This window comes from Pseudophryne corroboree, chromosome 10 (assembly GCF_028390025.1).
Source record: "Pseudophryne corroboree isolate aPseCor3 chromosome 10, aPseCor3.hap2, whole genome shotgun sequence".
Lineage (NCBI taxonomy): Eukaryota > Metazoa > Chordata > Amphibia > Anura > Myobatrachidae > Pseudophryne > Pseudophryne corroboree.
This window is the reverse complement of record NC_086453.1, coordinates 65,519,696-65,541,569: the sequence shown is the minus strand read 5'-3', so window position 1 is coordinate 65,541,569 and position 21,874 is coordinate 65,519,696. Positions and strand designations below refer to the sequence as shown.

At 44.6% G+C, this 21,874-nt stretch overlaps 1 protein-coding gene across 1 annotated transcript in view; it reads left to right on the top strand.

Moving 5' to 3' along the window:
- LOC134966030 (urokinase plasminogen activator surface receptor-like) overlaps window positions 1-21,563 on the top strand; it is a 97,894-nt gene extending 76,331 nt beyond the window's left edge. The window contains exons 3-7 of the mRNA XM_063942485.1: window positions 3,618-3,758; window positions 8,275-8,421; window positions 12,387-12,548; window positions 17,529-17,660; window positions 18,607-21,563. Coding sequence (XP_063798555.1) covers window positions 3,618-3,758; window positions 8,275-8,421; window positions 12,387-12,548; window positions 17,529-17,660; window positions 18,607-18,854 — 830 coding nt within the window. The 3' untranslated portion in view covers window positions 18,855-21,563. The remainder of the gene's footprint in view (window positions 1-3,617; window positions 3,759-8,274; window positions 8,422-12,386; window positions 12,549-17,528; window positions 17,661-18,606) is intronic.
- Window positions 21,564-21,874: the final 311 nt, after the last annotated feature.

The following is a 21,874-nucleotide window of genomic DNA, read 5'->3' as shown; positions in this document are numbered from 1 at the left end:
TTGTGTACGCTCGTCCGGGCACAGTATCCTAACTGAGGCTTGGAGGAGGGTCATAGGGGGAGGAGCCAGTGCACACCACCTGATCCTAAAGCTTTTACTTTTGTGCCCTGTCTCCTGCGGAGCCGCTATTCCCCATGGTCCTGACGGAGTCCCCAGCATCCACTACGGACTACGAGAAATAGATTTATCGGTAAGTAAAATCTTATTTTTACAATATTAGAATGCAATTAAAATATACCAGAGTCCTTGTAACATTAGCCAAATATGGTCTTGTTTGAGATACATATATCAACAGTGATACTCGCCTATATATGGATACTCCTATAGTTTCTTTTATAATTAGACCACTGATCGCTATGGTAACGGTGGTAACTCACACTGTTTACATATATCTATCACTTCCTGATATGACACTGGAACTTGTGTTCCAGAGACAGGAAGTACGGAGATCTGTGTAACACCCTAAATCTATCTTCACCAGTTGGAGTACATACTTTCGGTCACGTGACCGGGGCGTGCGTTCCACAGACCGGAAGTGCGGGACGCAGTGGAACGCACGCCGCTTCTGAAGTGATTATAACAGTCAATACGGCGGTTCACAATGGATATATGGTTTTAAAGTAAGAAATTTGCACATTTACTGTTATATGTTAGTAAGTCATGTTTGTATTTGTTGTATGAGGTCTGTATTTTAATGTATAAAATTTGGGATCCCTCCAATTGGATGATTGGTGGGAGGGCCACATTTGGGTATAAATGGGGGCTATTCACAATACTAGATGTTCTTGACAAAGGTCCAAATTGTAGTGATGAGCGGATTCGGTTTTACTCGGTTTTACTCGGTTCTCAAAACGGCATCTTATTGGCTATCCAAAACACGTGACATCCGTGAGCCAATAAGATGCCATTTTGAGAACCGAGTAAAACCGAATCCGCTCATCTCTACCAAATTGGGGACCGAAACGTCGATACACCCCTGTTTCATATGATCTACTGAAAATAAAGAAAACTTGCTTTTGAAGACTGGTGAGTGCTCCTCTATTTTTGGATGTGTATATATATATATATTTGTATCTGATGAAAGTGCCGATATAATAAAAGAAGGGGGCACTGAAACGTTACCCTATATGCCTATATAAGAGTCGAATACTTTGTGCCCAGGAGTGCCGCACGTGGAGACTATTTCTATTGCAAGAGGTGTGGGGGCACCCGGGCCGGCAACATTTGAACACGGAGAGCCGGACCACCTGTGGAGAGAGAGATATATATATATATATATATATATATACTCCATTTTCTAAGAAATAATGTTTGTCCTTTGTGATGCAGACATACAGGATAGTGCATAGTGCTGCAGAATGGTGAAGTCATCATTGAAATACATGGCGTAGCGGTATTGTACGAGGCAGGAGGTAATGACGGCCTTGCCTGAATGTGCTAGGAGGGATGTAAGCCATAGATTATACCTGACATACAGCATAGAGACCTGCTCCGTCACACGTGACATTTTGGTACCGAAGTTGACTAGACTGGTTCTATTGGTTGTAAATTATCATGCAGCTCCCCATGAAAGCACATTCCAGGCGTGGACAGCATATTTTTGCAGAATAATTACGCAGGCTGCAGGATATTTTGGCTAATCAAATGTCATATAGCATAGGTGTATTTAAAATTACTGCCACATATAATGGGGTGTGGATCATTGTGTATACAGTAGCTAGGTCAACAGTCATTAGGCTGACCACTATTGCTCAACAGTGACTAGGTCGACACCTGGAATAGGTCGACGCGGCCATTAGGTCGACATGGGCAAGGTCGAATTGGAAAAAGGTCAACATGAGTCTTTAAAAAAAAAATGGTGTCATTTTATTCGTAAAATTTATTTATTATTTATTACCAGTTATTTATATAGCGCACACATATTCCGCAGCACTTTACAGAGAATTGGCCATTCACATCAGTCCCTGCCCCAGTGGAGCTTACAATCTATATTCCCTATCACATGTACACGCACACACATTCACTATAGGGTTAATTTTGTTGGGAACCAATTAACCTGCCAGTATATTTTTGGATTGTGGGAGGAAACCGGAGTACCCGGAGGAAACCCACGCAAGTACGGGGAGAATATACAAACTCCACACAGTTAGGGCCATGGTGGGAATTGAACCCATGACCTCAGTGCTGTGAGGCAGTAATGCTAACCATTACACCACCCGTAATGACCGGGAACCCCAATTAGTGTACTGTATCCCCTCGCATGACTCCCTTCGCTCGCCATGCTTCGGGCAAGGTGCCTCACTCCGCTACCGCCGCGCTCGGTGCAGGTTACTATTCCCAATCGTAGTCCACGTGGATCGTAAAGTATGAAAAAGTTCAAAGAATGAAAAAAATGTGAAAACTCATGTCGACCTAGGAGCTGTCAGCCTAAAGTCTGGACACCATATGGTACTGTACAATATATGATTTCTTTCTTATAAACCAGTATATACATTATGTCACCAAATAATATAATGGGCATGTGTCAGCTATGTTACACCAGTGTTCCCACAATGGGGGTCATTCCGAGTTGATCGCTCGCTAGCAAGTTTTTGCAGCGCTGCGATCAGGTTAAATATCTGTAAAACTGCGTATGCACCGCATTGCGCAGGCGTGTCATACGGGTACAAAGAGGATCTGTGCTGGGCAATGGATTTAACGAAGAATCCATTCGAACAGCCGATCGCAAGGTGATTAGACAGGAAGAGGGCGTTTGTGGGTGTCAACTGACCGTTTTCTGGGAGTGTTTGGGAAAACACAGGCGTGTCCAAGCGTTTGCAGGGCGGGTGTCTGACGTCCGTTCCGGGACCGGGCAGGTTGAAGTGATCGCAGCAGCTGAGTAAATCCAGACCTACTCAGAAACTACAAAAAACTTTTTTGTGCCGTCGGCTGCACAAGCGTTCGAACACTTGCAAAGCGAAAACACACTCCCCCATGGGCGGTGACTATCTGATCGCAGCACTGCAAAAAGTTGCTAGCGAGCGAACAACTCTGAATGACCCCCAATACTCGTTATTCCTAGGTAGCTTGTGGGTGCATTCCTTTATAGGGTTCTGTATACTGTAGCTATGCAATGGTTTGGGGTACTCCGTTATAAAATCAGGACTCTCCATGTTCTCCGTGTTCTCAGTGCTCCAGATAATTTGTAATTAACCAAAATTCCAAACTTGGAAGCTAATTTTTTGTAGTGAATATGTACCCTATTTTTGTAATTTATAGTTGCCTACTCTATTGGAATGTCCAGGACACTCCCAAATTTTGGGCAGCAAGTTCTCCTGGGATCCCAGTAGAGCAGAACAACGTTCCATACAGTACCCGCTTCTTCAGTGAAGTTGGCAGTCTTGGGGGTTTGATGATTCAATTGTGGAGAATCGTGTCATTGTGGCACGGCAATGCTGTGAATTGCAGCACTGTGCAGTAGTAGGCAGGGCTGTGATGACACGTTTCACCATACTACACCAACTGCACCTCTAAGCTGGACCTCCCGGAAAGGTAAAAAGAATGTTAACTATATGATATGAGAGGTTCTTTCCAACCATCTAATTTTTGCCACCATTCTTTGTCATCTTTATCCCCAGATGGTAGCAATACTGTGATGAAAGGCTGTTCCAGAACCGACATTTGCAACCAGACCTCAGTCATTAATACAGGAAACCATTCAATTTATATGAGTTCAACATGCTGTGAGACAAACTACTGCAACCTCAACCGATACTCCAGTAAGTACCCAGGTGCCCGCGGGATCCGGTCTGAAGATCGACACTGTCTAGGTCGACAATGTTTAGGTCGACCACAATAGGTCTACAGTCGCTAGGTCGACAGGGTTGGAATGTCGACAGGGTTTCTCGTCGACATGTGCTAGGTCGACAGGTCAAAAGGTCGACATGAGTTTTTGACCTTTTTTTTTTCTTTTTTTGAACTTTTTCATACTTAACGATCCACGTGGACTACGATTGGAACGGTAATCTGTGCCGAGCGAAGCGGTAGTGGAGCGAAGCACCTTGCCCGTAGCATGGCGAGCAAAGCGAGCCATGCGAGGGGACACGGTGCACTAATTGGGGTTCCCGGTCACTCTACGAAGAAAACGACACCAAAAACAAAAAACCTCATGTTGACCTTTTGACCTGTCGACCTAGCACATGTCGACCCAGAAACCCTGTCGACCTTCCAACCCTGTCGACCTATTGACTGTCGACCTATAGTGGTCGACCTAAACATTGTCGACCTAGACACTGTCGATCTAATGATCCACACCCGTGCCCGCAGAGTTATCCTGTCACGCTGCATACAACTGCACTTCAAAAGAATATGTGCATAAATATGAGGGGGTAAGTTATGCCAACTTTCATAATGTCGACATAGACGTTATGTCGACCTATGACATTTTGGCATAGTCATAATGTCAATATGGTTATTACTGTATATTGACATTGTGCATGTCAACAGTCGACATGGCATGTCAACAGTCGACATGTTGACAGCGTTTTACGCTATATAAGCCATAATCCTAATGCTACCCAACTCTAACTGCAGCCTAACTATAACCTCAACTACAGCCTAACCCTAACTGCAGCCTATGACCCCAACCACAGCCTAACCCTAACTGCAGCCTAACTATGGCCATCATTCCGCGTTGTTCGCTCGTTAATTTTCTTCGCATCGCAGCGATTTTCCGCAAACTGCGCATGCGCAATGTTCGCACTGCGGCTGCGCCAAGTAAATTTGCTAAGAAGTTTGGTATTTTACTCACGGCATTACAAGGTTTTTTCTTCGTTCTGGTGATCGGAGTGTGATTGACAGGAAGTGGGTGTTTCTGGGCGGAAACTGGCCGTTTTATGTGTGTGTGTAAAAAAACGCTGCCGTTTCTGGAAAAAACGCGGGAGTGGCTGGAGAAACGGGGGAGTGTCTGAGCGAACGCTGGGTGTGTTTGTGACGTCAAACCAGGAACGAAACTGACTGAACTGATCGCACTGGAAGAGTAAGTCTCGAGCTACTCAGAAACTGCACAAAAAAATCTTTTCGCAATATTGCGAATACTTCGTTCGCAATTCTGCTAAGCTAAGATACACTCCCAGAGGGCGGCCGCATAGCGTGTGCAATGCTGCGAAAAGCGGCTAGCGAGCGAACAACTCGGAATGAGGGCCTATAACGGTTAACCACAGCCTAACCCTAAACCCAACTGCAGCCTAACTATAACCCCAACTGCAGCCTAACTATAACCCCAACTACAGCCTTACCCTAACTGCAGCCTAACTATGACCCCAACCACAGCCTAACCCTCCTTGTGAGCCCACTCCCTCATCGAGGGGTCTGGTTACAGACTCTGCACTGGAATTTTGCATTGTGGGGTAAATCTACTAAAGTTAAATTTTGATCGATTTAAAATCGGTCAAGGGGTATTTCAGGGACAATACTCCATATTTACTAAAAGTCACTTTTGATGTTGGTTGCTGTTTAAAGTCTAAAGTCCTTCAGTTCCATTCAAAATCAATTGCAAATAGGTATATAAATCGACTAAGAAAATCGACCACTTACTGATGATTTTCTATTGGTCAAATCATATCACAAGCAAGAAGCTGCTGTGATTCCTCTAATTCTGGTTTGTATACAACTTCGATGGTGGGACATCTGCGCAGGACCCATTCTGCACATGTGCAGTACGGTTCCTGCGTCATCACAAGCAGTGCCCCCAGAGCCATTTTATAATTGACCGACGCAATGTCAATCACAGCTGCGATTGTGCGCGCTTGCAGAAGATGTGCAAAACTATGCAAAAACCCAGCAGCCCTGAATAGTACAATGAGGCCCACCGGAGTTATCGCAAAGTCCCAGCGCAACTCGCAGATCCTTCGATAACCGTCAGCTCAAGTAAATCAACGGCCATGCAGCATGGCAGCCTGAATAGAGACTCTGGAGCAACGCAGCTTGAGGCGCAGCCAGCGACACACACCAAACACGTTCGCATCATGCCTACGTTTTGGCACCACTCCCACCCACAAATGATGCCTGACTATCAGTCACTCTGTGAAGGTAAGGACTGCGAGCGGCATTGCTATTGGACTTTGCCGCAAGCGCAGTGAGAATCCTATGGATGTGCATTATACCGATATTCGCTCAATTACAAAAACATTGGCATATCATCCGTCATCTCTACTTTTATTTGTATAGAAGTCCATGAAAAGTACTGATGGCCTAGTTAATGTTCTGTTGTAGTCTAAAGTCTGTTTTCAGTTGATTTTCAGTCAGTTTTGCCTTTAGTAAATATCCGATTTTCAAAATCAACTGGAATTCGCCAGAAAATCAAAATGGACTCTAAGTAAAATTACCCAGAGGTATCACCGGGTGTGGTGACACCTGGTGCGCACCCTTGATCTCCCCGCGCGTCTGAGGCGCACTCCCACCGTGAAAAGGGGTCATAGCTGCAGAGAAAAGGGTGTGGCTGTATATAGAGAGTCGTGGCCTCGCTGGCATCCCGAGTCTTCCTGCTCTGTCGGCTCCTCATCTATGACAGGAGCCGGATGCTGTAGGAGACTATCACACTGTAGCACCCGCCTCCTGTCAGTGCAGAGGAGCTGGCATGTTGGTGTCACCCCCTCCAAGGTTGACACTCGGGTGCGGGCCGCACCCCCCATGTGACGCCACTGTTACTCTTTAAGAGGGTCAGTTACCTTGTAGATCAGTGATGACCATTGGTGCTTAATAATACAATTTACATTAGTAGAATCGACTGCTCCGGCTCAATATTCTAAGTCACTGGACAATTTACAGTGGCAAGTGATTTTTTTTTTATTGCTGTGATAAATGGGCCCCTTGGTATCCCACTAGTTATATTGGAACTCCAGCAGGTAAAGCTGGAGGCTATTGGCCCAGAGAAGGAAATCCATAAAGAACAGTGTCAGAAACAGGTCAGTTCATACTGTGGGTTTATTAAGCCTGGTGAAGTGATAAAGTGAAGGTGAGAACACACCAGCCAATCAGCTCCTGTCATTTTTCAAACCTTGGAGCAGATGTATTAAGCCTGGAGAAGTGATTAAGTAGTGAGAAGTGGAAGGTAATAATGCACCAGCTAATCAGCTCCAATATGTAAATTGACAGGAGCTGATTGGCTGGTGCGTTATCACCTTCCACTTATCACTGCTTTATTACTTCTCCAGGTTTAATACATCTACCCTCCAGTCTGTAACATGGAAGTTAGGAGCTGACTGGCTGGTGCGTTACCACCTTCCACTTTATCACTTCACCAGGCTTAATAAATTTGCCCCACAGGGAGATAGACCAGGCACAGTCAGACAGTCACTAACTCAGTAGGCACTCTGCAGGGGGGACCAGAAATTAGTCACATATGCCTTTCAGCAGTGTTAGAAAACTATTCAGTGCAACAGAAATACAGTACAACAACAAATGACTGTGCACTGATTTAGTAAATACACATTAAATCTGTGAATACTTTGTCAGGATCTATTTGCCCTGAAAAGTGTCACCAAGTGGGGCTATGTATTATCCTGCCTTACACTATGGTGGGATCCTCGCCAGAAAGGGATCTTCTGATCCATTACCAGAAGACATGATGCTCCCCCTGTCCTGGCTATATGGTAAAGATATAGTGTGCCACAGGGGATAAAGTGGGGGTAAACGAGGTGGAATTGAGTTTCACCACCTGTAATTGTACTGCTCTACGGGCTTGCACAGTAATTCCATAATGTGTATAAACGGCACCACTGTGTAGCATAATGTGAATAGAGGGCACTACTGAGTGATGTAATGTGAATAAGGGGCACTGCTGTGTCATAATGTGAATAAGGAACACTACTACGTGTTGTAATATGAATAAGGGGCAATACGTCCAGTGTAATGGGAATAAGGTTGTTCTACTGTGTGGTGTCATTTGAATTGGGGGTACTGTTGTGTGACCACACCCTTCCTTGTGAGACCATTGTCTGTTTATAAAGTATGGGAGGTAATGCACAAATTTATAGTTTGCAGGGGAACGCCAAACACCCTAACACTGGCCCTGTTTCCACCTAAAGGGAGAGGGTGGGGTGAAAGGTTGCAAGGGAAATGAGTTCCACCACCCCTCCCGGACAACTTAAAGCCCTGGTGTGCCACAGTCTTACTGCCACAATATGTGGCTATGAGAGACGACACCTTTTTGGAGTCCACTGCCACTAATGATAACCACACCACCTTATTTCAGCCCAGGTCATCCCATTACAACTTGTGTTTCTTTTCCACCAGCTAATTCAGTGTTTTCAAACCGCTTGGTTTGTAACAGATGTCAGAATCCCAATCAGACCTGCACGACCGCGTCCAATCTGCAGCCAATGTTCTGTGATGAAGTCAGTAACAACTGCGTGGATGTGATCACTCAGGATTTCATTAATGGTAAAAATGTTCTTTTACCATTTATTTCATTGCATGTATGTTATTCCATCTTCACTGATTGATTCCTGACATGTTGTATTCCCTGGTTTGTTACTGGTATCAATATACAAGCCTGTATCATCTTTCATCACTCTGGGGTAATGCAGAGACTCAGGGGTAAATCTGCAAAAGGTTCTAAACATGGAAAGTGGTGATGTCTCCCATCGCAACTAATCAGATTCTGTCTATCATTTCTCTATTGCATCCTAGAAAATGATAAGACTGATTGGTTGCAATGGGCCAACATCACCACTTTCCATTTTTAGAACCTTTAGTAAATTTACCCCTAAGTGATATTTTGTTAGGGTATCACTTTTGTGACCTTCTCTCTTACCATAAATGCTTACTATAGCAATTACACATATATACTAGCGTTTGCCCGCTTGCTTCACTCCAGTGGGTGTCTTCCGATGTTTTCCTTTATTGCTCCTCTCCCTGATGTCACATTGAGGTCATACAGACCTCCCTTTCTTTCTAGGTCACTAAGCCATACAATAGTGGAAACAAGATCCATATATATATATATATATATATATATATATATATACCTGTGTGTGTGTGTGTGTGTATATGTGTGTATATATATATATATATATATATATATACCTGTGTGTATATGTGTGTGTGTGTGTATATGTATATATATATATGTATATATATATATAAGTGTATATATATATATATTAGAGACAGCATAAATCGGACTATACCACTGCAAAGTTGTGGCTGGTGAAAATCCAGGTCGGGTATTTCTTGAGGCCAGTGTTGAGAAGCTTCTGATTGCAGGCACCTATCAGTTGCTGGCAAAAGGGCTTCAGACACATAGAACATGGCTCCTGATGGTGGACAAGCTGCCCAGGTGATAGGCCAGGGGATGGTTTCTGTTAGGGGTACTGGACCTTAGGGTAAACTGAAGAATTGTGTTTGGTGTATTTGAAGACTCTGTGAATATTGTTTGGCTGTAAAGAACTAACCCGTCCTGTGAATCCTGCAATTGCCTGTAAACTGCCCGTGGTGAGGATAAAACTTATCTTGGATTTTACTCTGGTCTATACGATCCCTGTATGTGTATGTGTATATATATATATATATATATATATATATATATATATATATATATATATATGTATATGTATATATATATATATATATATATATATATATATGGGAGAAGTGGGAGATAGGGGTACCGGCGACTTGTGTTGTTTGAAAATGTATATTAAAAGATCCTAAAATTTATCAGCCAAAAAATATATATATAAAAATATTCAAATTTATTAAGATATAAAACTTAATAGATAAAAGTACAAATTTTCAAAAAAAGTATAAAAATATATATGAATAAATATAAGGTAGGAGATAAGACTTAGCTTAAAAATAGGCAGGGGGTCAGTGCAGGGAGCCCAACGCGTTTCGTCACATATGACTTCTTTGAAGAAGTCATATGTGACGAAACGCGTTGGGCTCCCTGCACTGACCCCCTGCCTATTTTTAAGCTAAGTCTTATCTCCTACCTTATATTTATTCATATATATTTTTATACTTTTTTTGAAAATTTGTACTTTTATCTATTAAGTTTTATATCTTAATAAATTTGAATATTTTTATATATATATTTTTTGGCTGATAAATTTTAGGATCTTTTAATATACATTTTCAAACAACACAAGTCGCCGGTACCCCTATCTCCCACTTCTTCCACAATTTTTAGCATTGCTTCACCAGCATTGCATCTTTAGGGGGTGGCAGACACCTTAAAAAAGGTTATGTGTGTTTTTTAAATGTTTTTACAGTTTTTCTCTTTTTATAAAATATTTTAACGGAATATTGGAATCTATCCCACAAGTGGCGCTGTATATATATTTTTCTCCATATATATATATATATATATATATATGTAGCAAGGGTTGTCTGCACTCTCCATATCAAACAAACTTGCTGGGGTGTCACTCAAAATTCACTGAGCAAAAGGCATAGTCTTTCCTCCATGAGTATATAGAAATCCTTGGATAGAGTGCACTCACCAGTCGAATCATATGATCAGTCAGGGTTTAATGTGGCATAGACATAATCATCACACCGACGTTTCGGTCCTTACTGGACCTTTGTCAAGGTTCAAATGATACAAACACAGTTCACCCATATATAGCCATAATGATAATCACAGTGTAACATAGAAAACCCGGAACTTCCCACACATGACATCACACACTAATAACATGCAGATATATGATACATAAAAGACCCTTTCATGCTACCCTATACTTACGCCGCCTTATCCATCCCCTCTATTAGATAATGTTTTATCCAACATATCTAATCCCGCTGCCGCCAGCAGCCGCTGGTGACCCGCACGCTGGCGGAAGCGGAAATGTTAAGACACAATCTGTGGAACGCAACCACGTGTTTCAGACACGTGGCTTGCTCCACCAATCATCAAGAGGACATGTGATCCACAGCACCACCGCCCCACCCTTATCTACTGGGCGTATAGTGATGGTTGGATTTTCTTTTAACTGTTTCAAAGCCATGTTTTCTGCCTTGCTGAGATTCGGTCTACCCTTAGTGATGTTTTTCATAGAATATTTTACCGATTTATCCATCATCTGTGTTTGTATCATTTGAACCTTATAATATATATAGTGCTCCACAGTGCATAAAAGTATTTACTCTTGGACGCACAATAAAACACAATACTTTAAAAACGGATGGTCTCGTACCCTGTATAGATACTCTGTGGGCTGGCTATCACGTTGGGCCTGTGCAGAGCACAGGGGCCCTCATTCCGAGTTGATCGCTCGCTAGCAGATTTTAGCAGCATTACACACGCTAGGCCGCCGCCCTCTGGGAGTGTATCTTAGCTTAGCAGAATTGCGAACGAAAGATTAGCAGAATTCCGAATAGAAATTTCTTAGCAGTTTCTGAGTAGCTCCAGACTTACTCCTACATTGCGATCAGTTCAGTCAGTTTCGTTCCTGGTTTGACGTCACAAACACACCCAGCGTTCGGCCAGACACTCCCCCGTTTCTCCAGCCACTCCCGCGTTTTCCCCGGAAACGCCTGCGTTTTTCTGCACACTCCCATAAAACGGCCAGTTTCCGCCCAGAAATACCCACTTCCTGTCAATCACACTACGATCAGCAGAACGATGGAAAAAACGTTGTTACGCCGTGAGTAAAATACCTAACTTTTGTGCTAATTTACTTGGCGCAGGCGCACTGCGAGCATTGCGCATGCGCAGTTTGCGACTAATCGCTCCGTAGCGAAAAAAAATAACGAGCGAACAACTCGGAATGACCCCCCGGAGGTGATATCTGTAATGGTCCGTTTCTAGTCTACACGCAGTAGTTTCCGCATGCATAAATAAAGCTTGGTGAGGAGTTCACAAAGTCCCTCTGCATTGACTGCGTGCTAAGCAAGTTTCCCCACAGAGAATGTGTGCTAAGGAATATGGCAACATAATAGTTTTCAAACACTCCTTATACACGAAATAGAAGATATTTATTTGTTACAGACTTAACTACATCAAGTGTTGAAAGTGTTGTCCCTCTCCGGCCTCCCATGAAGAGAATATCTGCAGCCAGATATAGCGCTCACTGCGGAGGGACTTTTTGAACTCTCTGTACTAGCTCAGGGGTATTCAGCATGCAGCCCAGCAGCTGCTGTGGAACTACACTTCCCACCATGCCCTGCCATAGATTTGCTATTAGGATATGCTAAAACTGTGGCAGGGCATGCTGGGTAATATAGTTCCGCAACAGCTACAGGACAGCACGTTAAATACGCCTGTTCTAGATAGAGCTCTCCAGCATGGCCAAAACAAAAGAAGGACAATGTGAACTGATTTATTATATTCATTTCCAGGACCAAAACATGTTTCCATATAATTGATCTCAGTGTATAACAAACGTGCCTTTATCTTGCAGGAACGGCTCGTCCATTGTCCTATACTAAAGGTTGTGGATCTGCAACCCTTGGCAACATAGCATGTACAAATTTGTTTGCCTACGACACAGGGTCCCGCCAGCGCTACACGTATATGTCTTGCTGCAATGGCAATAATCTCTGCAACAGTGCTCCGCTGACGAGTGAGTGCAGCAGGAAGTCTTGCAATAACCCATCACAAGGATTTGTTTGACAGGTGTTTCAGAACAAGATGAAGTATTACACTTAGGTTTATTGGGGCAGATGTATTAACCTGGAGAAGGCATAAGGAAGTGATAAACCAGTGATATGTGCAAGGTGATACACGCACCAGCCAATCAGCACCAATATGTAAATTAACAGTTAGGATCTGATTGGCTGATGCCTTTATCACCTTGCACATATCACTGGTTTATCACTTCCTTATGCCTTCTCCAGGTTAATACATCTGCCCCATTGTCTCTTACCTCATTTGCATTTTAAATGACTGCCTCTTTAAAAATACAGGTTGCCAAAATTGTGCCTATGCCTGCATATCGCAAGTTATTCCAAAAGGCCCCTAGGGATTTAGGGGTCTCTTATCACCATCCGCATCCAGGATACGAATGACAGGTGATAAAATCGTCCAAACTCGCACTGCGTTAATTGATTACATCGCAGGGATGTATCAATTATCGCGTGCAGGGACAGAGCTTGCGGTCAAGCTCTGTCCCTGTGATGACACTCCGCAGCATCATCGGGGTATTTTTCGTAAAAAAATACCCCAATGTCCTGGTGCACATGCGCCACTCCCGCCGACATCGCCGCTACCGCCGCAGCCCGGTCGACCACCCCATCGCAACTACCCCTGTGTGCCGCAGACCCTCCCCCCAGCAGAACAATATACTTACCAGTCCAGGGAGCCAGTCCGCGCTGCTTCTGCTGGGCTGTCGGGCACCAGATGCTGTGCGCTGCAATGAATCCCGATGCTGTAAAGTGCCCTGCAAAACGTTTTGCAGCGTCACTTTACTGCGCCGGGGTCACATTGCAGCACATGGGGGTCCCGGCGCCCGGCAGCGCTCACCGGAGCAGCGGAAATCAGCTCCCTGGACAGGTGAGTATGATTTTTTTTTTTTTTACACTCTGATCAGCTTGTGAGTCCATCAGACATACAGAGCTGATCACTGCTGGAGTCGGGTCCCGCTCAGCTTTCTCTCCCAGGGGCAGAGAAAGCTGGGCAAAAGGGTGCAGATCGCAGTGCTGCCCTGTGATCTCGCCAGCCTGAGCTGCCAAGATTATCACAGGGCACACTGTGGTATTTTTTTCACTTTTTTTTTTAAAGTAACTCTAGTCAGATCGCATTTCCCATTATAAGTATAGGGAATGCGATGTGGCTTACTAAAAAAAAAAAAGTGAATAAAGGGTTTGGAGCGAAAAGGGTGTCAACACCCCTTTTCACATTATTTTAGCAAAAATAATGTTAATAAATAAGTTACTAAGTTACTAAGTGTTAAAGGGGGTATCTCTCCGTGTGTACCCCCCACAGCGACGCGCAGCCCAGCGCATCGCTATCGCTAGTGCTAGATTGGCCTGCATGCAGGCCAGTCTAGCAGGTCGCTCACTTCACCCGCTGGGTGAAATGAGCGATTCCCCCCCACCCCCCGCTCCCCCTGCACGCTCAGCACACAACTCTCCCTAGATCTGCCCGTGAATACGGGCCTTTAGGTTCTAAAGGCCATTGTTTCTGTGCAGGGTAAATACTGGCTGCTTTATATTTACACTGCAATTTAGATTTCAGTTTGAACACACCACACCCAACTCTAACTCTCTCTGCACATTGTTACATCTGCCCCACCTGCAGTGCACATGGTTTTTCCCAACTGCTAACAAATTTGCTGCTACAATCAACTCTGAATTAGGCCCCTTGTCCTTTTAAATTTTGTGCATAAATACGAACGCCTTAGTAATACCCCTTTTCCACTGATCCAATAATTCAGGTTATTGCCAGGCCTACCTGGGGTGTGGCTCAGTGGAAAAGAGTCCCTGAAAAATAACCGGTGTCCAGTTACGACCGGGATAGCTACCAGGTCAGGCTACAGGGTGAATGGGGTGACCCAGGTCTCATTAAAACCCCATAAAGGGATTGATCATTGGTGTTTGCAGATGATGTCATCTCCTAGCGTGGGAAGAGTGCAAACCTACCACTAACTTGGGTCCAGCCTGCGGTGAAAATGGGGTTTAAACCCAATCCGGATCTCCCAAAGCGATCCAATTCGAACAGAGTCCTGGCTTGGATCTTCTAGCGGTTGGGGATTTGCAAAAAATACACGATTTTAGCTGTTTTATCAATTTTTTACTTTTAGCAATGATTATTGATTTTAAACTGAACCGAAATCCAAATCCGAACTGAGACACTTGAGGGTGGTTTTATAAAACATGAAGTTTAATCCAGATCCAAAACCTGGGGGTTAGCGTAGCGCACATCTGTAGTATAAATGAACCCCGTGGACTTTTTTTTAAAGCAGCCTGTAACGTTTAAGTGTAATAATTAAATAATACCTCTAACACAGCTAATGCTGCAGTAACACATTATCTCAAATGTATTTAAGAAACTAAAATGGGTGAGAGCAACATATATGGAATGCATACGATATCCTCTGGGTTGCCGGCTGTTGAAATAACCACAGCGGAATTCCAGAGTTTAAAATCCCGTCAGCCATCTAAAAAAAGTGACCCTAACCCTGATCCCCAGCCCCCCCCCCCACTAACCCACCTTTCCCACAGCCTGACCCTAACCCCCCCCTTCCCACAGCCTAACCCTGACCTTCCCCAGTGATGACTAACCCTTACCCACCCTCCCCAAAGCCTGACTCTCCCTACCCCACAGCCTATCCCTAACCTTCCCCAGCGTTACCTAACCCTAACCCCCTGCCCACAGCCTAACCTCCCCACACCACAGCCTAACACTCCCTCGGCAGCCTAAACCTAAAATCCCCCTCATCCCCCCTAGCGGCTTACCATTGGAAAATTGCGGTGGCGGCTCAATCAAGATTCCAGCGTTCGGCATCCCAGTGCCGCCATTGCTATCCGTGTTGGGATGCCGGTGTCGGCCTTCCGAGCAGGAGTCGTTTCGGGATGCCAGTGTCAGCATTCCAACCGCCGGGTTGCCGAAAGCTGGCATCTTGACAGCATCTCACATACAGAACCCAAATTATTGTAGGACAAACAGCCCAAGTACCAGTGATTGGCGTTTGAGAAGGCAATAGGAACCTTTTTTTGTTTCACACAACAAAGGGTTACTGTGAGTGATAAATTTGATTCACCATTGCTTGAGGAAAACTATTTCATTGTGGTTCTTATACAGTTGTAATATTTGTTTTCTTGTTTCCATTACAGTTATTCTTTGAAAGTTTCATTTATGTTTTAAAAATATTTGAAAATGTAATTGTTTTTATATAGAGAGAGAAGATGTATAGAGGAAAATGGGCACTCGTGTCCAATGTTTTATTAAAGGTGCCAGGACATAGTAGATTCAGTGTAAAGGCCCATACACACTTGCCAAGAAAATGAGCAACGTCGCTCATTTTCCCCCTTCCTGAGCGACGTCGCTCATTCTATCAACAAGTGTGTAGGCCGCCAGCCAGAGCCGGATTAACGGCGATGCGGTAGGGGCGGTCGTCCCAGGGCCCCCACACACTGTCCTCACAACTGCAAAAAAAACATTGGAGTAGGCGTACAGCATTTACCTGTCTCCTCTCCGTTCTCCTCGGCAGCTGAGACGTTCCATTACAGCTGCGGCCGCCGAGGAGCTTCACTCACTGCAGCGTGAAGTCTCGCGAGATTTTACATTATCTCGCGAGACTTCACACTGCTGTCAGTGAAGCTCCTCGGCGGCCGCAGCAGTAAAGGAACAGCTCAGCTGCCGAGGAGGACGGAGAGGAGACGGGTAAATGCTGTACTCCTACTCCGATTGTTTTTTTTTGCAGTTGTGAGGACAGTGTATGGGGGCCCCACAAATTTGTTGCCCAGGGGCCCACACAGACCTTAATCCGGCCCTGCCGCCAGCTAACGATCGATGCGCCGCCCCGCGGGTCGGAAAAAATCGTCACTGTCTGCAGTACATGCATGCTCTATCTGGACCATCATCCAGGAGCTGCATGCTTGGCCGGCTGCTGCGTGACGTCACTAAGCGGTTTACGTCACTAAGCGGTTTGAACGGTCACATTGCTCAGTGTGTAGGGGTGGCTGCCGACCACTTGGCCCAGGAGGGGAAACACTGGACGTCGCTCATAGAGTGACTTTGTCTAGTGTGCATGGACCTTTAGCTAAGGAAAACTGCACACCAAAGTGTTTATTTACAGCATTTGAAATACACAGCAACGTTTTGGGCAGTAAAGTGACCTTTCTCAAGCTGAATCACAACTTGGACTACCGTTTTCCACTCCAAGCTGAAGTCTACAGTAGAAGTCTGCAGTCTAAAATGACAGTTAAGAGTACTTTATCTCTCTCCAAGTTTTGATAAATCTCCCTCTGTGACAATGAGTCTTCCATTGTTACACTGGGTGATGTTCTTGAGTTGACGCTGGTGAGAATGATGTGTAAATTGGGGAACATATCCACTTTGTGCCTGAACCCTGATGAATAGTCCAAAATCCATGATGTTCTATTTTGCAGGGACCCAACAAACTAAGCACTTCTCCACAAAGTGATAGTCCATCTTGCTAATTTGTCATAAGTATGGCTGTCCTCTTCAATATTCAACATAAGGAAGTGTAGAAGGGCCCTGGGATTATCCCACCCTCTTTTACTATTATTAGAAAATACCGAGCTTTGCCCAGAGTTACTGAAAGATTTGTAGAATACCAATTGTAGGTGGGTTGATTGATACTCATAGGGAACGGGACAGCTGTATCACAGTAGCTGGAAAGACTGCATTCTCAGCTTTGTGAACAGAGGGTGATGCAATTAGGACATTCTAATGTAACTATGGGAGGAAGCTGCCTGTAGTAATATTTACCAGTGTCGCGGTGGAATGTAATGGTAACCCTGAACAATGCATTTACCTCGTTCACATATGAAAGTGTACGTTTTGGGGTTTAGTGGTCCTTTTACCTTTTATAGTCCTAAATATGCACAGGTTCTTATCATATATTTCTCTCCCACAGTTCCCATACGTAATAACCACAATGGAGACACATGTTATGGATGTTATGACACTGGGAACAACGAGTGCGCTGATGCCAACTTAGTGCCAGTGAAGTGTAAAGGCATCCTCATCCGATGTATGGAGGCATTTGGTAATAACTGACTTTACATTTGTTAAGCATGCTGTATACAGGATTTCCTTGATAGTAATATTGAACAATTGCTCTGAAGATTTTACTATTAGTCAGCACTAGGGAGGCCAATCCTGGACCTTTTTTCAATCCCGGATATCTGGATTGAAAACAGGTCAATCCCGGGAATCCCGAGATCAGGTTGAAGACCCGCCCACCCCAGCCCACACAAATACTCACCATCGTGGGGGGAAGCCGAGCTCGTGAGCAGCGAGGTGGAGTCCAGGCAGCGCGTGCTTTAAATCCAATGCAGCCACCTGAGAGGTAGCAGTCAGGAGAGGAAGCAACAACCGTGATGGTGCTGTAGCCTCCTGGGCTTCTTGCTTTGCTCTAACTACAGTTGAAAGGGGGCCTCTTATGAGCACATTCACTTGCCGCATGTGCTGCTCAGAAAAGGACTCCACACCCTGGGTCCGGTCGCAGTTGTAGAAAGCATACAATACACCTAACTCATACTTGCCTACTCTCCTGAAAAGGCTGGGAGGCTCCCGAATCTCAGGCTGCACTCCCGGCTGCCTGAAAGACTATTCAAGTCTGCCTGTATCCAACCGGCACTGCCCACTTCTCGAATAAAGTGGTCTGGCCGGCTACTGACGCAATTCGCACTGAGTTGCATAATTGTAGCTATGCCCCACACATCACAATGATGGTAATCTTTGTAGAGGAGGGTGGGACCACAATTACTCCATCATGCTACCACTGCCTCCAATGTGCCGAGAAGGTTGGCAGTATGACCTAATCCACCAGATGTTGCTAGGGTGCAATCCCACAGATATACACACTGCTTCTTTGCCTGATTGAAGTCCTCATCCTACACTCCCATATAATGAAAGCCTGCCAATTAATATCTAACAATGGATTAAATGAATTTAAGCTTTGTGTAACGATGTCTTATGTTTTTTTGTAGATCAGAATCGACGGACTTTGTTTAAAGGCTGCAGTACGGTGGCTTTCTGTTCTTCCACATACCCATCACTGCAAGTGCCCAACATATCGGAGATCCAATGCTGTGCTGGAAGCTACTGCAACAACTTCACCCAGCAAACCAGCACCCCTGCAGTCCCCATCAGTAGCGCCACGAGTATAACCAGGGACTTTGGATTATTAGTTTTATTTATCAGCTTAATATATGCCACAGTAAGACACATTTCCTAACACTGCCCAGAAAGCACTGCACTACACTTGTACTGAAGACTTCTTATTTTTATTTAAGAACGTAGCGGGAAAACTGAACTTGGAACCTCTGGATCTTCTGCTTTTCCCCACCCTGTGGTCAGAATTGTGGGACATCTTGCTGGCTAACTGGATGTACAGACCATTTCCCACACTGTACAGTGTTTCTGAGTCTGGTCCTCCCAGGTGTACCGGGATAAAGAAACCTTGTTTAACATTCTGAAATGTGCCGGTTGCCCAAAATGATATACACCGTCACAGATCTCCTGCAATTGGTTGTTCAAAACTCAGAATCAAGCAGAAGCCAGCAACTGTGAAAACCAATGAGCGCCAACACATTCCTGTATCAAAGGTCAAATTCTGGATCTATCTAGAAGCTTCTGGATAAATAATTTGCCAACATCCGCCAACTCTAACTGCAAGCCCTACATGACTTTGACTATAGAATTCCACCTTTACTACTGTACCGAAGGGACTGAAGCGATGTTGAATGTACACCCATATGCATAGTTTATCTTGAGTGACTTTGTACTGCACATGCTCAAAAAATGAGCGCACGCAAATGTGAGGACGCACGCTTTCATATAACCAAGAGTGCCTGATCTGAGGTGTGAGAAAAGTCCTCTCATATAGGCAGAACTAAGTAATGGCATGTTCACAAAAATGAGGCCCAAGCAGCCCAGGCACATAAAGCAAGTTAGGAGGCGTATATTTTGCATCTAGTACAGGACTAGTGCGTGTAAACGCTGATGATGACTTGCAGCAAACCAGGTGCTATGATGGGTGGATCTCGAGAGAAAAGCAAAAATACACCATTTATTTGTCGCGCTGCATCGGCCCTTCAGAATCTGATTTTTGACATTTATAAGGTCTATCCTACAAGTTTTTTTGTAGGAGTAGATGGAAAGCACACTTCTAAGCAACAACTAAGTGCCGGGGAAAGCAGTATTTACTGTATATATTTATCTAGGTGCCCAGACAATGCACTCTCTAATGGTTAGGCAAACCTCTGTGGCGACTGGCCACACCCATAAAAGGGGCCCTTATCACTGAATTCCCCCGGTGGGCCCTTCATGCCCAGTCTGACCCTGTTGTCAAGTTGTGTAGATATTCAGATCCTGCATTGTGGAAATGAATTAAAGGTGTTCTTTACATATGAAGAATCTCTGACCCTAAATAAAAATAAATCTCCTGCTTTAAATAGAACGCATTTTCACTCTGAGATGTTGCTGTGGTTAAGTAATAGGTTATGAGGCATGTTGATCAAACCCTAACCCTAATTGCACTTTCACAAGATTAAAGGTAATTTTAAGATTGGGCTATTTATTAAGGGGCCAATTCAGTAAGGATAGCAAATTCTGCTAATCAGCAGAATTTACTATCCTTTTGCACGCATGCTGGGGGCCGCCCAGCATGCTGACCGGCGCCTCTCCCCCTGCTACAAGCAGAAATTGCGATTGCCTCGCCATTACTGCTTGTCAGCAGAAACTAAGGTTGACTCCTGCCGGCGCAGCTTAGCTGCGGCCACAGGAGTCCCAGTGCCATCTTACCTGTCGCGGCAGCTGCGTGTGATGTCACGCAGCCGCCACGACCCCGATCACGCCGCACAGCCCACTGTTCGGGTTGCCCCGCACCTGCAACGCTCCGTTTCCTCCCTGAAAACGGAGCGTTGCCGCCCCCTCCCTGATTGACAGGCAAAGGCGACCGCATTTTCTGTGGCCCCCCGCAGAAAATGCGGAAGCATGTAGAGTAGAGCGTGCTGCGCATGCGCCCGCGGCACCCCCACAAAAGTTTCCACCCGGATTGCGATTTGCGATCCGACCTGAATTAGCCCCTAAATCCCTAAGGTCGGATGAATCTCTGAAATCTCCGACTTTCAAAGACTAAACATCTATTACCGTTGTACCTATATATCTCTACGGGAAAAGCAAAATTACCCAATACATCCCAGGTAGCTAATGCCATATTCAGATGGCGTTAGCTACAATCTCCTATTCATGAAGCCCTAGTGATAATTAGCTTTACTTTTTGTGACTGTGAAATCAGGAAATGACGTCTTTTGCAGATGCATCAAGCTATTAGTAGTAAACTTCTCAATAGGAAAGTGTTTAGCTGGGACATCCACTTGTCCTGGCAAGCAAGAATTGTTAGATAACTCCCATAAATCAGAGTTATGCAACGCAACATGAATTATTATAGATCAGGAAAGATGGCGGACAAATTATAATTAGGGCTGTATTATATCTGCTTTATCCAATACTAAACTAACAAAACTCATTCCATGGATCCATGGCACTCATTTGAGGTAAAAGTGTGGTCCCGGTGGTCACCACTTAGCATAAGTCTTTGAACATGTAATCCATTGATACTATTTTGTAGCTGATATCTCAAGTGTCAAGATGCCCAGGTTCCTGGATCCAGAATAGGGACTCCAACGACAGATTCCATGACCCCACATTACTGCTCTACGCCTTATTGGGAAAATACACCATATCTAGATACTGCTATACTTTTCTGCATATGTTCTGACTGTTACATGTCCTTGCATGGGCAGACTCTATTCTGTAAGTTATTTGTTCCCTGTATATTTGTACTTATAATACATATTAACCGATATGATAAGCTTATATGGTATTTCATCCAATGTCACAACTCAGCCAAATAAATCTTTGCTAAAAGATTGGACAATCACCAAGGAATTATTTTTTCTTATATATACATTAATTCTGTAGGCATGGCATATGGTGCAATTGCTCATGGCCAACATACCCCTGAGAGCCCTACAAGTCCCACTCCCCCAATAAATGGACTGTTGGGTCAGGTTCTGCACCTTGAATGCAGAAGACTTGGTTGGACCCCATCGCCACCCATAATGTCTTTTCACTAGAGATGAGCAGGCTTGGCATTCCGAAAACCGAGCCCACCTGTCCTCCAGGGATTCGAGGGAATTCGAGGCCCAGCTTGGGTTTGCCAGGCTCGGATTAAAAATGAGGTGAAACGTC